We start from the raw sequence: 17,993 nt of genomic DNA on the forward strand, positions 1-17,993 counted from the left end.
AGAGAGAGAGAGAGAGAGAGAGAGAGAGAGAGAGAGAGAGAGAGAGAGAGAGCAGGGGCTGTAGGAAGCCTGGGACCAGCCTTGCTGCAAAGCGGGCCTTGTTTCCTTTAAGAATGTTGGCTGCACTGACTCTGGCTCATGAAAGAGACAAGAGGAGGAACTCAAAGGGAATTTCTAAGCGACAGAAAAATCAATGGCCCTGACATCCTGGCCCCTGGAAGAGCCTCTATCTCACACACATGCATGTGCATGCTACCTCAGTCAGTGAGCGCACACGTACTCACAAATACCCATTTTCATGTGCGTGTATATTATTATGTCTGGCCTGATATAATATACACACGGCCCCAGGAATAAATAAAGATCTCGTCGGAGGGTGTGCATCTGTGCGGACACCTCCCTGTGCCTGTGTGGCAGCGCACACACACAAGGACCCTGACAGCATCCCATAAAGGATGGACATACATGTTCCTATCCATATCCATACACGTCTGGCAAACTCATTCATCGTGAGTGTGTTCCTTCCTGCACACGTATGTGCAGCGGAAAGCCAGGCAGACACAGATACAAGGGTTGTCCTGGCTCACAGTGGGCTCCAGGGCCACTCAACATAGTCAAGGGCATGTGAGCCGCCTATGCCTGACACGCACAGGCCAGGGATGCGCTGTATTTGCAGATGCCGGGGTAGTGGACGGCTTGTACATGTGGGTACACAAACATGCTCCCAGAAGGCTCAGCACATACGTATGCAGAAGGGGGCTCTTCTGTACTGACCTGGGTCTCTGGGGAACTCCCCTAGACAGACACTCTTGACAGCGGTGAGTGGGGGAGGGTAGCTAAGGGCTCAGGTTGCCAGGGAGACGGCTGTGGGGCTTCAGGGGTTCCCAGAGCTCTCATGCCTGTCCAGTCAGTGCAAAAAATGCCAGCAAGCACTCCTGGGCCTTCCGTGTTTGCCCATCACACAGAGATGGTGTGAGAGAGACCAGGAATCTGATTTCCTCCTAAGGAGCCAGTATAACCTTTATGGGTACCAGTCAGGGTTTGCAAAGCCTGCGGGATGGAATCTCTTTCCAAAGGACCTGGGACCAAAATCTACAGGGGCTACAGGGACTATAAACGCCTGGCATGGTCCCTAGGTCCCACACAGGCCACACCTGGTGTTCCTATCTAACAGCCAGAGTTTAAGAAATGGCCATCTGCTAGGTGTGCAACCTGGAGCAAAGTCCTTTGCTTTCTCTGCAGAACAGGATGGTAAGGGCGGAAGTGTAAGTAACTGAGATGTCTCCCGATGTCACCTGCCTGCCTTTGCCTCTACGGAAGGTAAACGTTTGTCTACTCTGCCAGTCCTTCCCACGATCTGACTCCCAGGTGTCTGAGTGTGGAGGGTACGGTGGAAATGCTGTGTTCGGATGCTCACTGCTTCCTTGTTGGCTCCTCTAGGACCACGGGCACCAGGCAGAAGCAAGAGCGATTAGTATCCAAGAGTCATCCTACGTGTGTTCCGGACACAGAGTTCTGGACATGAGCTGAAGGGCAAAGTTCTTCATCAGGATCCCAGATTAAGGGGCGCAGGGCCCTACTATGCACCTAGGTACCCTGATTATGGACTGCTCCTGACCGGAGAACACAAGGCCATGATACAGGTTCACATTTGGCGTATGCTGCATACCAGGCTTGCTTGCAATGGAGGGGACACCATCAGCACACACTTCCCTGATACATGCACACGATCCTGCTCTCTAGCAACTTGGCCAGGCTCCGCCAGCTGATCCCTCCCTGGAGCAAGATCACCATCCCTTTTCCTGTCTTCTGAGCTCACCAGACACTTTTTAAATTACTATTTATTTATGAGGCAGAGGTGGAGGCAAGTGCAGGTGTGCGGCAGTGTGGAAAGTCAGAGGACAACTTTCGGTGGTCGGGTCTCCCTTTGTTCCTTCTTGGGGCAGGGTCTCACTGTTTCAGCAGCACGCTGAAGGCTGCGCTCTGCCACATCCAGCATCCTGCATGAGCTCCAGGTATTAAGTCACACACGCCTGCCAGCTAGCATGTGTGTGTGCACTTGTGTCTGTGTGTGTGCACATTGTGTGTGCATACACATGTGCTTCCCACACCCATGCCCCAGAACAATTGGGGAGGACACCTGATGTTGACCTCTGGCCTCCACAGGCACCTGCATGTGTACACTCGCACAAACAAGAACACACATCCAGAAAACACACAGAATGTGTGGCTATCTGAGCAAAGAGGACCTCGGAGGACAGGATGTCTGAGGAAGACACTGAAGCACGGGGGCAAAGCAGCTTTAGGACACTGACCTTGATAAGTGTAGATAAGGATCCTGGGATACTCTGAGCAGATGGCGTTCTGGGGAGCCCTCTGGCTGAAATGCTGGATGGATTGAGCAGGTGGGGGTAGGCAAGCTGCTGGGACAGGCTGGACTTTAGGAAAGATGATGGAGCTGGACAGAACTGGATGTTAAGCTCCAGGGAGAAGAAGTCAAGGGCTTGGCACTGGGACAGTGGGCAGGAGTAGGGACCTGCCATGAAGCACTGAGAGGCAGGAGAGGGCCGAGGAGAGAGCTCTAGGGAGGCCTTAGGTCCCTTTCTCACAAGCATCTGGCAGGACAGGGGAACACCTGCTGGATTGGCCTCCCGGGCATCCCTGGTGGCCTCCATGGTCAACTGCTTCATGGGATCCGAGAGAAATGCCGGCCCCAGGTGGGTCCTGTGGAAGTTGGCGGACACCGCAGCCATGACTGGAGCTTCAGAATGGAACCCCCTTGTGAACGCCATCTTAGTTCCAGCTCTGGCCCTTGCTGGTGGTGAAGCACGGGGCAGCTGCCTGCCGTATGCTAAGCCTCTGACAAAGGAGGGGCTTCCTCTCTCAGACAAGGCTGAGATGATGACAACTGATGGCGAAACTGCAGATAAAGATATTCCCGCCCCTGAAGGAGGAATAGAGAACAGGATTTGACTTCTCCTCCAGAAGCTGTGTAACCTTGGGCTGGTTGCTTAACTTCTCTGAACCTCCAAATCCTCCTATGCCATAGTCTGCCTTATTGTAAATAAAGGAGTCAGTAAAATTTGATGTATTGTGGACTGGAGAGATGGTTCAGCATTTATGAGCACTGGCTGCTCTTCCAGGGGACCTGGGTTTGATTCCCAGCACCCACATGGCAGCCTATAACCATCTATAATTTCAGTTCCAGGGTATCTAGTGCCCTCTTCTGGCCTCCACAAGCACTGCATACACACGGCACACAAACATACACATAAAATAAATACATTTAAAAAAAAATCATGTGTGTGTGTGTGTGTGTGTGTGTGTGTGTGTGTGTGTGTATGTGTATGTGTGTGTACCAGGCCAAGGGTTGGTGAGCACCTGACCAATGTCTGTTAAAAGTTCTTCCAGGGCCTTCAATCTGCACCTCACAAACAGAGCCCATGAGAGAGACAGACTTGGGAGGACCATGACCTCTGACAGCCTGGCCATGTAATCCAAGCTGCCTTAGAATTCACAATCTTGCCTCAGCCTTCCAAGTTGAAGATGCAGGGCACTGTGCCTGCCTTTTTTTTTTTTTAGCCATTTGTTCCCTTGGGTGTCAGTGTGTCCAAGCCACACAGCTGGTGAGCAGAAGAGTTGCCTCCAGTTCCTGTGGTCTGGGGCAGTGGGACAAAGGAACAAGAGACTATGCTCGTGTGGTATTCGATGGGACTGAAATGGGAGTGGCTATGGCTATGGGGTTGGGGTGACAGACATGTTACCATGGCCAGAAAATACCCCTGGGATCACAGCAGCCATAATGAAAGGGAGTTTGGCAGAGCAGCATCGCCCAGGGCTACTAGAGGCTAGTTGTCTCCGGACCAGCCCACTCCTCAGGGGGACCCCCAATCACAGGCCAGTTCAGTTGTCTGGGGGATTATCCACCCTCAGACCTTCACATAGACACAAGGACTCTGGGTGTGAGAAGCCCCACCCAGCTGGAGACAGTCTTTCTCCTACCCAGTCACAGTCCTTCTTGGGCCTTAGGAGAGCTCTGGGATTTGAGCCCCTAAGAGGGAGCACAATAGAGTGGGGTGCTCCACGCTGGACACTGTCGAGATGCCAAGATGCTAGGAACACCCAGGCCAGCTTGCTGTGTTTGAGCCCCAGCTCTGACCTACAAAGTGTCCAGCAATTTGACTTTGGGTTTTCATGTCTCTAAAATGGCAAAAAGCAAGCACGTGGACATCATTAAGATCAAAGCATCTCCGAGGGTAGGGGTTGACGACTCAGAGCGCCCCCAGGCTCTGCCTCGGCCAGGCGGGTGTCAGGAAATAAACACAGCGCACATGGGATTCGTGTGACCACAGTGCAGAGAAAGCACCGGGCAGGCACAGAGGGGAAGTTTTACCAGGACCCCAGCAGGCTCTGTACCTGGAAGGTAGTGAGCTTGCTGAGCCCCCCTTCCACAGAGCAAGTCAGTATCCAGGCACTTTTGTGAGTCTGTTAACAAGGACTTAATGGTAGAGTACACTGTCCCTCATTCCAGGTGGATTTGGGATGAGGAAAGGGACTCCCCAAACCTTAGTTGAAGTCTCTCTTTAAAAAAAAAAATCACATGTATTTATTTACTTAATGACTTAGTGTGTGTATGCATGTACCCAGGATTGCGTGCCAGGGGACATGTGGGGAAGTGAGAGGACAACTTGTGGGAGTCTGTTCCCTCCTTCCACTACCTGGGTCCTGGGGATCGAACTCACATCCTTAGCCTTGGTGGCAAGCACCTTTACCCACTGAGCTTTCTTGTTAACCCAGATCAAGTCTCTTATGGCAATTCCTATTCCTTCTCTGGGCATTAGTTCCTTCTGTGAGGTTTAAAGTTCATACCTGGAGGCTTGGGGTGAGAGGATGGGGGGAGGGGATACAGTAAGGATTGAACAAAGGCCCTAGGGAGGGGGCACCCCAACAGGGTGGGGTGGAGGCCAGTATAGGCCAGTGGGCCCCGAGCCAGCTGCTGCAGAGCAATGAAAATCTCTTAACCACACAGCATTGTTAACGGCTCCCAAATCCTGTTGTACCACAGGCTTAGAAAGGCTTAAACTGTTAAATGCATAAACTTCCTCAATAAACGGGGCCTCTCTCGCCAGATCCCAGGCCCGGCCAGATGAAAAGGCACTGGGCCGGAGGGAAGGGAATGTCTCCAGCAGTTTATGAGCCTGCTGCAGTGTGGAGGAGGCAGCCTGGCCCAAACCTGTCACCCTGGTGCTGTCTGGGTCAGGGGCAGCCTCGTAAGGTCGAAAGGATAAGAGAACATGGCTCCAATTCCAGCCAGCCTGAGCCAAGGCTGCCCGACCCATCATGCGTATGTCATCTTAGACAGCTGCAGAACTTCTCTGAACCTCAGAGTCTTTTTCTTTAAAATTGATGCAACCCACAGGGAGGAGAGGGGTCAGCGAGAGACACCACCGGTGCGGAAGAAATGAGATGTGGGAGGTCATGAGATCATAGCTCTGAGACTGTTGCCCACATAGGGTCCCACGGAGGCCCGTCTCTGCTTCCAAATCTGACGGGAAGTTTAGCAAGGGGTCTGGACAGGAGAGGGATACTGGGTAAGTATTGGTACTGCTGGCTGAAGGCATGAAGTAGTTTCTAGCCAAGGCAGGGTGTGTGTGTGTGTGTAGGGGTTTTCTGGGGTCTTGTGACCATCTGGAGTGCTTCCCCCAACCCGTGGGATCATTTCTACCCACCACTCTCTGGACTGGAAGAAATGGCCCACCATGGCCTCTTCCACCTGGGAATCTTCCTGATTGCTCTTTTCCCAGAAGTTCCACATCCTAAACCCTTTATCTCCTCCCTCAGCACTCACTTACCCAGCTTTTCCCTTCTCCCAAATCGGGAGCTCTAGGGTCACAGGAGGTGGGGGCTGGATCAGGTCTAACACCCCTATTTCTCAGTTTAGAGAGCTGAAGTCCTTCCCTTCACATCCTGCTGGCTGTTCATAGAGGGTGGAGGCTCCACAACCAAGGAGATGACATGGGACACAGCTATAAAGGGGAGTCTAGGGGACAGGGAATTGGCCTAAGCATGAGGACCTAAGTTAGGACAAGGAGCGCTCACACTCACGTCAGAAGCCAGGTGAGGAGGAGGCTTGCTCCCATAATCTCAGTGCTGGCGAGGAGAAGACAGGAAGGCTCTTGGGCTTGTGGACCAGACAGTCCAGCCCATCACTGAGAAACACTGGCTCAAAAAATAGAGAGCAGTTGAAGAAACCGCTGATCTCTGGTGTATGCATGAGTATGCATGGGTACCAGGACAGACAGACAGACACACACACACACACACACACACCCTACCAAGAAAAAAGCTGGTGTTCAGAAGGCTAGGATGGCAGATAGACTGGTGGACCAGAGAGTGGACAGGAAAAGGAAGTACAGGACGTTGATTGTCCAGGCTCTAAGAGCGAGGGCCTGAACAACTTTCAAGTGCTGGCCAGGATCCCTGCCCCATCTAATCCGTCCAGGCTCTCCCCACTCCCTAAAGGCTGGGCTGTGTGGTCCTGGTTTGAGCTGAGTTTGGAGGTCTGCAGAGGTCACCCATGACCCTACCCCCTTCCCCCAGCATTCCAACCCCACCCCATCTCCCCGGCCAGGCCAACTAGTGCTTGAGGCTACTGCCTCCCTCCTACGCACCCCTAGACTGGCCAGGCTCCTCTTCCAGACTCCTCCAGTCACATGTGGGCCACTGGTCAGTCTCTGAGGGAAAGGCTGAGGCTGAGAGCAGATTTGGAAGAAAACCATCCCAAGGGCCCCGAGAGGACCCCTGCTCCCTACCCCCACCTCTCCCCTCCCGACAAGCATAGGATTCTGGGAGTAAAACAGAAAACAAAGCTACAGTCCTAATAGCCCTGTTGGTGATCATGGGCACAGGCAGAGTGGTAACTGCCGGGAGGGATTCGCAGCGGCAAAGGCTCCACCAGGTCACCTGGCAATGCCTGTCCAAAGCTGTGAGCAGAGTCCGGGCTCTTCTCAGCTCTATGCCAGAGACATCTCCTAAACAAATGCAGACCAGGAAAGGTCACCCAACTCAAGCAAAGGCTGTGCAGCCAGCCAACCCCCCCCAGGCCCCTATAAACCCTATAGGGTATAACACCCTATAGGGTGTTGGTACACTGGTAACTGCTCATTTGAACCCACCTACATGTAATGTGTTTGGGAGAGGGACAGGAATATGAAGACAAAAAAACCCCTGGGCTGGGATGGGGCCAGTGGTGAAGTGCTGTCTTAGAGGCTGAAGGCCCTAGGTTCTACTCTTATCATTAAGAGCTGATTAGATTCAGCAGAAGTTCATCTTCATTGGTTTTTCCTTGGTTTTGTTTTGTTTTTGTTTTGTTTTGTTTAAAAAGATCCATGAGAGCCAGGTGTGGTGGCAAAAACCTGTAATCCCAGCATTCTGCAGGAGCAAAAGGATCAGGGGTTCAAGGTTGTCCCCAGCTACCCAACAAGTTGAAGGTCAGCCTGAGCCCTTGTCTCAAAACAAAACAAAAAAGGAAAACAACCAGATAATTATTTAAATATTAATGGTATGAGTTTCATGGCAAACGCCTGTAAGACTGACACTCTGGAGGCTGAAGTAGAAGTAGGATGATTAACTGTTTGTGGGTTTGAGGTTAGCCTGGGTTGCATGTATTTACAAAGTGTAAAGACCTGTCTGTGTAGATGGAAGGCTCTTCTCCAGACTGTTAGCAAGGGCCCTCCCTACTGACAGATCATGGGAAGATTTAATTTTCTACTCTTTGTTTATCAGTAACTTCTAAGTTCCTACAAATGACCTAGAGTGTTTCTGTGATAAAGAAAAAAGTTATTGTTTCCTCAAAATCAAAAGCTCATCACAGGGAAAACACACACACACACACACACACACACACACACACACACACACACACCGCCCAGGACTGTAAAAGTCCCTATTTTAGTTCCTAAAACGGCTAGGCATTTGGCTCTGCAAGGCAGCCCTTCTGTGAAACTGTTTTGCAGATGAGAAAACAGATCAGTGGCCTGCCCAAGGTCACATGGTGAGAGGGAGGTTTGAAAGAAGGTCTCTAAAGCCAAAATCAAGGAGAGGCCAGGTTCTGGGAGGAGCAGGGCTGGGCAGGGCATGAGGCAGGGAAGCCACAGGCAAAGCTTAGAAGCTACTAACTCTATGTCTTGGCCAGAGCCAGCCAACCAGCACGTGTGTGCAGCTTCCCTGTATGGGGAGCAGCTGCGCCCCCTGCTCACAGAGGGTGCGTCCCAACATCTACTGTAGGTGAGACAGGGAAGGACAGGGCTCCCAAAGGCAGCTAGGCTAGAGAGTCAACTGGGGGAGGGGCTAAGGTGGGGAGGGGGAGACAAAGGGGATCAGGGAGATAGAGACAATCCAGAGAAACCCAAGACAGGGCACTTTATAACCCAACTGATAAGATGCCAAAAGTCAGAGTCAGACCCATGGCATTGGGTGGGAATCACAGAGAAGAATACCTGCTAGGTCCTGGGGGGAGGGGAGGAGGAGGAGGAGGAGGAGGAGGAGGAGGCAGTGGCTGAGGGCTTCTGTGCAGGGGTCACCACCTGGTATGTGTACACAGGGGTGGGAACAGATCAGGCGCTCAACAAATCAGGAAGAGACGACACTAGAGGTGCGGTCAACCTGAGGCTCAGGGACCACAGTGCCCCAGGATAGTTGTGAATGTGTCTGAACACAAGTGAATAAACCTAAAACATCTTACAATCTTTTGAGTTTTGTTTTTTGTTTGTTTGGTTTTTTGTTGTTGTTTGTTTGTTTGTAACTTAATTGCACAGTTTAACTTCGGAGATGAAGACATTGTATCACTGTGCTAAAAGGCTGCACCAGTCCGGCATCAAGAGAAGGGAGCCACGCTTCTGTTCAAGATAGCTGGCAGAGCAACCCATCACCCCACAGGGCCACATTTTGGGGTCCTGATTCACACAGTCCCCCTCCATCCTTTCCTCTCACCCTCAAGACTGATGCGGCATCACTTCCTCATGGATATCTTCCTCTTAGTGCCTCCCCAGGATGGAGCTCACCTCAGGCAGGTCTACACTCTGCATACTTCTCTGTGGAACTCACTTTGTAGGCCAGGCTGGCTTCCAACACACAGAGATCCACCTGCCTCTGCCTCCCAAGTGCTGGGATGAAAGGTGTTTTTTACCATGCCGGTCAACTCAGAGATGATTGTAAACTCCTTGTCCCCCGACCCCTCTTCCTGAGTGCTGGAATTCGAGGTATGTCCTACTATGTATGATCAGTCTGGGGTCTCAGTACACACTAGGTAAATGTTCTACCATCTGAGCTACATTCTCAGCCCTCAACATCAGAGTTTTTCTGGTACTCTCAGTTTGGGATGGTCTTCTTGGGTCCTCTTGGGAAGGCCCGCAGCAGCTCAAGTAACATCTGAGAAGCCTACTCGGGGCGGGTATTTTGTGGATGTCCGCCATCATCCGGGATCTCTTCTGTACTCATTCTGAACTGACTAGTCTGTTCATTAACCCTTCCCTTCCCCGTTCCTCTTCCCCATCTTCCTACCCAGACAAAATTCTAGCTAAGTGTTGGAAAGATGTAGGGTTCTAAACGCTCTTGAGGTCTGTGTGGCTCACTTCTGCGTGGTCCAGGTGACTGGTATGTATTTGACCCACAGTAGGTACTCAACCTTTGTTTGCTAAAAGGTTTTATGGTATTCAGAGAGTACTCAGTAACCGATGGCAGAATAGTTGACTCCCTCAGTAAGCACTGCATACAATAGGCTCTGGAGAAAGACTGAACCCACTTAGCTCTTAGTTTTATAAGACACTCAATACTAGAGTAATAGATTCCCTCTGTTAGGTACCATGTACACCCTGGGGCAGTGGCAATGCCTCACGAGAAGCTACCTATTGCCCACCTGCCAGGAAAACAGCATCTAGCCTTATCTTTTCAAATCAATGTGAGGAAAAGTGGGGGGGGGGGAGAGATTTTTCTTTTCCCACATCATGTTCGGTGATGGGAGGATCTGCTCCGAGTCCTCTTCCCCTCTTCCGTCGAGGCTCTTAGGGTAGGGGTGGGGCTAGGCTTGTGCTCATCTTCTCGACCTTCAGCAGCCCCACGGTGTTCTATCCTCTTGCTGTGGGTATCTATCATCCAAGTCTATCTATGTGCTATCTCTCCCCTTGCGTGTCTGAGCAGTCTTAGGACAGAATATCAAGGCGGCTTGCCTCAGAGCCACGTAACCAGGAGAGAGATTGGAGCCAAACCTGGACACCTGTGTTTTCAGCAATTTGCCAGCTGTTTCTGGTCCACAAGAGAAGCCAACAATCCTTGAAGTAAAGAATGAGCGAACACTGGCTCATCACTCCTGTGTGAGCCTCCCTGCCGCTCCTACTGCACCACAGGTGGCTGCCACATCTACAGCCTAACCTAATTGCCCAGCTCCAGGCCAGTTTGGACATCCTGTCATAAAGGATGTTTTCATACCTGAGGTTGTCCTCTGACCTGAGCGCTCATGCACCCTTATGTGTATTGGTATACACACACACACACACACACACACACACGCATGCACGCACGCACATGCACACATGCATGATAACACTACCATTGTCTTGGGTCCTTTCTCTGGGTGAGTCTATGTGCATGTGAGAGGCGGGGTGACAACCTCAGGAAGGATCAAGGCAGAAGACCCCTCCTTGGACAGTAAGGGATGACCCTGCAGCTGTAGCTGGTGGCAGGCAGAGGTCACAGCTGGACCACTCCTGCCCCTCAGAAACCACTTTGTAATCCCTGTTGACTGCAGCCTGCTAAGTCCTGGGAGGTTCTGCTCAGCAGCAAAAGATGAGTGAGGGAAGGAATCTTCTTGGCTGAGCACCCTCAGAGGACAGCTCCTTCCAGACCTCCCAAACCCTTCAATTCTGCCTAGATCATCCAGGCCTGCAAAGGGCCCAGCCGACTCATGTCCTCAGGACTTGATCCATGCAGATCCATTCTCTGGAAGTTTTGGGTTCCCCTATTCAATATATCTCTCTTTCCAGACTCATCTCAGACATTGTGGCCTCTAAGACACCTCCTGTCACTTCCTATACCTTCCTGTACCCACCTGCATAAGCAGTACAATGAAATCTAGTGCTGGGCCTCTGTCTCCAGCCTTTGTTCATCACAAGTTTGTTCCCTCCAAGAACTATGAGTATGGGGCTGAAGCTGCATTCCGCCCCCACACCCCACCCCACCCTGCATCGCCTGTGGTTCAGCACAAGGTCTGGGAGAGTTTGATGAATGAATAAACAACCATCATAAACAATTGGTTTCTGGGTGTGTATCCCTGCCCCATCTCTGCTGTCATCCAAGGCTGTGTTCTTTTTAAGGGTATAAAACTGAACTTGTATGTTGGGGATATAGCTCAGTTGCAGTGGGCTTGCCCAGCATAGGTGAGACCCTGGCTCAACTTTAATACCTTAAAAATAAACAAATGTAATTAAAAAAAAAAAAAGACACAACAGGGGGCTGGAGAGGTGGCTCAGTGGTTAAGAGCACTAGCTTCTCTTGCAGAGGACCTAGTTCAGTTCCTGGTACCCACCCGGCTGTTCACAACTGTAACTAATTCTGGGGGATCTGGTGCCTTCTTCTGGACTCTTTGGGTATTAGGCACACATACAGTGCATAGACATATATGCAGGCAAAACACCCATACATACAAAGAAAAACAATAATACAACAGAATGTGTTGCCTTCACACACACACACACACACACACACACACACACACACACACACACACACACAGATTCTTTCCCCCACTTTTCCATTTCTCTCCTGGGAAGTGAACTTTCTGGCAGCTTTTACTCCTTATTTGACCTGACCTGCCTTTATATCCCATCACTGTCTTGGGGAAGCACCCATTGGATTCACGCTTTGTCACTTAGCACTGTGACATCCCAGCACACACAGCCACCATCTCTGGCACTGCTGTGACTGCTTCCCAAAGAAACCTTGCCTTCATCCTTATGTAGATGTCCGGGCCTCATTCTTCCTCTCGGATTAAAATATATATACAAATACCTTGGCCGTACAGCTTCTTAGACTCTGACTAGATAAAACTTATTATAACCCATTTACTCTAATCTACATTCTGCCACGTGGCTGGTTAACTGTGCTCAGGTATCAAGCGTTCATCCTGTCATATCTTCCCAGGTAAATCTCCCACACCTGGCTTTATCTCTGAATCCTTTCTGCTTCCTGGATGTCCCACCTTCTATTCTACCCTTTCCTATAGGCCAGAGGTTTTTTTTTTGATTGACAGATGATGCACCCATATAATACATAAAATACTCTCTCTACCATCCTACTCACTCCTCCAGGATCAGGAGAACACTACCTAACTGGGCATGGGCAGGCAGATCTCTGAGTTCGAGGCCAACCTGGTCTACAGAGAGACCAGGACAGCCAGGGCTACAGAGAGGAAAACCAAAGGCAGGAAAGGCTGGAGGGAGAAGCTTGGAAAGGGTGTCTTTTACCAGAGGCTCCTCTTTGCGTTTCCAGGGAAACATTCCCTGGTTTTACACAATCTAAACTCTCCTCAGCCCTGACGTGTGGGACATCCCAGCACTCCAATACCACCTCATATTCCAGTGGGAAATGACACAGTAGGCTCCAATCTCCTATATAACAACCACTGAGCACAGCCTGGCCAGCTTTGCATACACCATCCAATTTAGTGGACATCTGTTCTGCACTTCCTACGCCGGAATCGATGATAAGCATTTTACACATCTCAAGTTCTTGACTTTCCACACCATCCTATGAAAGACGGCTTTGCGCTTGGCCAAGGTCACTGGGTTAAGAAGGGGCAGGGCTGCAATTGGAAGCAGGTTTTAACTGCCATTGCAACCCTCTTGCCACCCCCAAGGTACCTCCTGCAAACCTCTCATGCTTGCAGATCATCTTAATGATCCTTTGTCCTACGTAAGCATCTCCTGCACTGTTGTTTATGGCCATGTCTCCCTAGATGAGACAGCCGCTCCTGGTGGTTCCAAGGACGGGAGATTGGTAGCCATATTCCTTCCCCTGATAACTGTGTGGACCTTCCTGATCCCCAATTCCCTTCTCAGAAAACAGTACTTGCCTTCAACCGTTTCATGTGAGGTGTGTCCTATACATGTCTGGTACATGGTAAAAAAAAATAGTTCACCCTGAGGTATGCATGGCCACCGAGGTGCCTGTCCCAATCTCTGCATGGCGAGTGACCATGGACTTACGCTGGCCTTGAGCAGAGAGCAGAAAGGTGTGGGTTGTTTTAGGTGGCTGTATTGGAACCTGTCTGCAGCCCCCCACAATCTCCCCCTCAGATTGCTGTGATGATAGTAATATTCCAAACAGTGGCTCCTCCCATCACTGAGCTCCCAGGGGAAGGAATCTCACACTGACCCATCATGGCCACGTAGCATGGAGGAGAAATAAGAGTTAGTGTCTTGTTGCTTCAGCTCAGCCTGGCCTACATAGACCAGAGCAAGCTCAGTGGATGCTTACATCTAAAAGTCATTCATCATGACTTATTCCTTTTCTTAAACACAAAACCCATCACTTCCACAAATGAACAAGAAAAAAAAAAAACAAAACACCATTTACCTAAGTAAGTAATCACACGATAATTAAAACAAGGTTCCTGTATTCTCTTACTGCCTAGGACATCGGTACACCTGTTCTATTAACGCAAACCATTATCCAGGAAGTGCTAGATAAGGGAACTTGCAGAGCCAGCCAGGGAAAACCTCCATCCTTGTCAGTCAGAGCCCAGCTGCCAGGCCAAGGCTGCAGCATCACCGATACATCTGCAGGGCCCCGCCCCGCGGCCCCTTACCTCGGCAGACGGTGCCATTCTCCACAGCCTCGAAGCCCGCCTTGCACATGCAGCGACCGATGGGTACCAGCCATTCGCCATCCCCGTTACAGTAGAGTTTGATGGGCACATCCACTTCTTCAGCATTGGCGATGCAGCTGCCCCGAGCTGCTACCAGCGAAGTGCTCTCAGCCCCCGACAGTGTCTCCTGGAAGATGGCACCGTTCTGGATGATTCGGGGGCACTTCCGGTAGAAGACTCGCACAGCAATGAGGGACATACAGCCGCCGTAGTCCTGGAAGGCCAGGTAGAAACCATTGCGGGACACGGGACCGAAGCTTCGCACCTCAGTGTTGATTTTCATGACGCGGCCACCCAGGTCCACCTGAGAGAAGCTCTCATCGGCCGCAATGGTGTCCACCTTCACCCACGGATTCTCCATCCAGTTGGGAAAGGTCTTGGTGGCTAAGTCAAAATCAGCCTCATAGTAGTAGAGGTTGAAGGTCTCCTTGCAGGAGCCCGGCACGCTGGGAATGCTGCTACAGTCACGCACCGAGAACTTCATCTCCACGTGGATGCGGTGGGCGCCGCGGCGCCGGATGAATTTGGTCCGCAGCCAGTTGTTCTGGCTTGACTCAAAGACATTGCACACCTGGTAGGTACGGATAGTGTTCATGTTCTCGTCGTAGCCGCTCACCTCTTCCCACTGCGGGAGAAAGGCTAGTCAGATGGGGGAGGTGGTACTTAGCCACAGGGGAAAATACTGAATACCGCCTGAAGTGGCTAGGGGTGGGGGGAGGGGCATGGAGACGGATGATGGAGAGGCGGTTCCATCTAAGACGGAGGAGACACCGTCTTGATGAGAAATTCTCAGTCTATAAGTACCACGCCAATCTGATGGCTTCAAGGCGCATACCGTGCTCTTGGTATTCGCTAGTCCTCATGGGATACGTGGCTCTGACTGTCAGGGTTACACTAATCTGTCAAAGGATCACAGACCATGGGCTCAGGAAAGTCCAGCGTGGAGGACCTTGGAAGGGACCTGCACAGACTGCACACTTTCTGATACAAGAAGACAGCTTTAGCACGGGATGGGGACTATTTGTCTGATTGAGGAGACAGAGCATCTGCTCCCTGCTCCTCCCCTCTCAGAAAGCTCCCTATGAGTCAAAGCGTTATGTCCTTGCCCGTGGAAACTCCCAATCTGATGCAGGAAGATGGCCCATACCCTCACTGATCTAGGGTGATGGAGAAACCAGGGTCTGACCCTAGGATGGCAGCTTCCCTCGGGGACTTACATCCACCGAGATCTCTAGGAACTGTTGCTTCCGGGTACCTGGAAGGAGCCAACCGCTCTCTCTGTTCCTGAGCTATAACTAACCAGACAGACCCTCTAAGTCTCCGTGCTGTGTGGGCTGGGCTGGATTGCCTGAGAGTGGATAGAAAGATCATGGAGCCCTGTTATCCTTCTGCAACTCTGGCTGAGCTCGTGGGGCTGAGCCTCTGTCTAATTCTGTGATGCTCTCAAGTACCCTTTGTTAACCCCGTCCTCCCCCAACCCCCATGGTCCTGAGGATGGAACCTGGGGCTTGCGCATGCTTCACAAGCACTCTGTCACTGAGCTACACTGGGCTCTGCCCAGTCCTCAAGCACCCTTGTTACTCTGAGCCTGATACAGCAGCTGCCCAAAGCCTCCTGTGTTTGTATTTATTGACTCTCCCTGGGGACAAGAAACCCTTGCCTCCTTAGTCCCGTCTCCCCAGTGGGTTGGAGCACCTACTGAGAGCAGCTTCCTTCCCTTCCTCTGTGTCCACCCAGGCTGGGCCTGAGGCTAGAGTCGTCACAGGGTTTCCTTCCTTGTCACCATTCTCACACATAGCATGTGAGAGCCATTTTGCAGAAGGGGGGTGGGGGGTGAGATGAGGCTAAACAGGTGAGGTCACGAGACTCAAGCCATAGAGTCCTGCTCCTGGACACAGGCGTGCCCATACGGCTTCAGAACAGACACACTTGACTTGTTGCATGTGCTCGGGCAATGCCTCTCTGAGCCTTGGTTTCCCCATCTGCTAAAAGCGGCTGTGGGACTGGCAGATGATCATGGAGATGTTGGTGGCTGACCCTGCTGTGCGGGGCTTGGAGAGAGCTGGATGTGGTGGTGAAAGGTGCATGTATGTGGGGAAGCCAGAGCCTGCAGGTCCGCCCTCTGCCTCAGTGGCGACTCTGAAGCTCCCTACATCACATTTAATTTTTTTTTTTTCTTTCTGGTGGCACCATGTGACAAAGTCAGCCCCTTGTTACAACCGCTGCTCTTCCTCAGAACTTAATTAGAGCACTTAATTAGAGCACTCTGCCTTTCTCCCCTCTCTCTAATTAACATGCGGAGGCCCTGCAGCCCAAACACCCCAAATAATTGCGTCCGGGGGCCCTGCAGCCCAGCCTGGCCTCATTACTGGCAGGGTGGGGCTGTGGGCCCAGCAGCCTTCGCAGATGGAAAATTGGTGACAAGAAAGAGCCACAGAAAGAAGCTTGACCCTGGGGCCCTGCCTATTGAGAGCGAGGCCTGAGGGGGGAGTATGGATCCCTAGGGCTGCAGCTGAGTCCCCTTAGAAGACTGGAGTGGAAAGGGGGGATGGGCTGTAGAGTCTAGGGCCTCCCCAGAGACCATAGGATAGGGGGAGTGATTATTAAAATTGATGCTGATGCTGATGCTGATGGTGATAATTACTATTGCTATACTCGATTAGGAGCTAACCCATGCCAGCCTCAATGTTAGATGCTTTGGAGGAACCTTCCCGTAACAGTGGGGAAGACCACCACTTCACAGATGAAGAAACCAGAGTCAGAAAGGCAAAGGGACTGACTACCCATGGTCTCAGGTAACGGCAGGAACTGAGACGATGCTAGGGAGAGAGAAGGGCTGTCTAGCTCATCTTTCTCTCAGGATACTGGGGACACAGATGTGGGCTTAGATCCTACCCAAAGGATGAAATAAGGACTCAGGGATGGGCTGGGGACGGAGCTCAGTCGATAGAGTGGTTGCCTAGCATGCACAAGACTCGGGTCTCATGCCCTGCACAGAACAAAAGTGATCGTGGTGGTGCCTACCTGTAATCGCGACATCCAGAAAGTGGAGGCAGGAGGATCAGAAGTTCAATGTCATATCTTTAGCTACACAGCTAGTTTGCAGCTAGCCGGTGATACATAAGACCCTTTCTTTAGACAAATATAAAAAGAACTCAGGGATGTACACTCAGGGGATCTTATCTTATGGGGATTCAAAACTGAGGTCATGAGAACTTGGTCCCTAATATAAACCTGAGCCCCAGCCGGGGATACATCTCAGTGGTAGAATGTTTGTGTGAGGCCCCAGGTCTGATCCTCAAGTACGGAAAACCAAATCACACCAAGCAACCCTGAGCCCTTCATTAGGAGTTATCAGGTCCTGGCAAGTGCCTCTGTCTCTCCGAGCTTCAGTACTGGAGAAGGTGTGTAAGAGATATTGGGTATGGTCTCTGACCCAGAACAGAATCTCAAGGGAAATACTTCCCTCTTCTGAAATGGGCGTACAGTGTGAGTATCTACTTCTCAGCCACCCCCACCCCCACCCCCAGGGAAATTCTACAGGATAAAGGCCAAAGTGTCTCCCTATTGTCATGGAAACGGGTACTCCATCAAGGGTAGGGCTGGGGAGGGTGAGATGTGAGATGTGAGTTGTGAGAGGCCCGGCCCTGACAAGAGGAAAGGGCCTGGGATGTGAGAGGATGTTCAAGGTACCAGTATGCTGTGGGGCATGCTCGGGTGCCAGCTAATCAGGGTATGAGGAAGCAGAACTCACCCCTGATGGGGGATGTACCATCCAGCCCAGCTCAGCCGTTGCTGTCGTAGAGTCCATCAGGGTTTCTGTGGGAAGAGCAGAGAGTCACCACCCTGTGCTATCTATCAGTCACTCTGCAAACCCTGGGGTCACGCCCCTTCAGGGTTTGTTCTTTCAGAGCTTCCTCTAATCCTCCAGACCACTTGTCCTGCAAATCCAGCCTCTCTGCTCCATACACCCTGCCACACCAAGAGCCTAGGCAATCGTGGGAGTCTACTTCTGTTAGGACCCTCTCTCTGTGGTCATCCCCCCCCCCCGAAATAATCATGTCTCACTAAC

At 51.4% G+C, this 17,993-nt stretch overlaps 1 protein-coding gene across 4 annotated transcripts in view; it reads right to left on the bottom strand.

The window, feature by feature from the left end:
* Ephb2 (EPH receptor B2) overlaps positions 1-17,737 on the bottom strand; it is a 119,479-nt gene extending 101,742 nt beyond the window's left edge. For 3 of the 4 annotated variants that reach the window (XM_029539707.1, XM_021200806.2, XM_029539704.1), the window contains exons 1-2: positions 17,676-17,736; positions 13,862-14,546 (exon numbers count right to left, since the gene is read on the bottom strand). In XM_029539707.1, the coding sequence (XP_029395567.1) occupies positions 13,862-14,546; positions 17,676-17,732 (742 nt within the window). In that variant the 5' untranslated portion in view covers positions 17,733-17,736. Of the gene's footprint in view, positions 1-13,861; positions 14,547-17,675 lie in introns of all 4 variants that reach the window. The other variant, XM_029539705.1, reaches the window with a different exon arrangement.
* Between the last annotated feature and the right edge of the window lie 256 nt (positions 17,738-17,993).

This window comes from Mus pahari, chromosome 6, assembly GCF_900095145.1.
Source record: "Mus pahari chromosome 6, PAHARI_EIJ_v1.1, whole genome shotgun sequence".
Classification (NCBI taxonomy): Eukaryota; Metazoa; Chordata; class Mammalia; order Rodentia; family Muridae; genus Mus; species Mus pahari.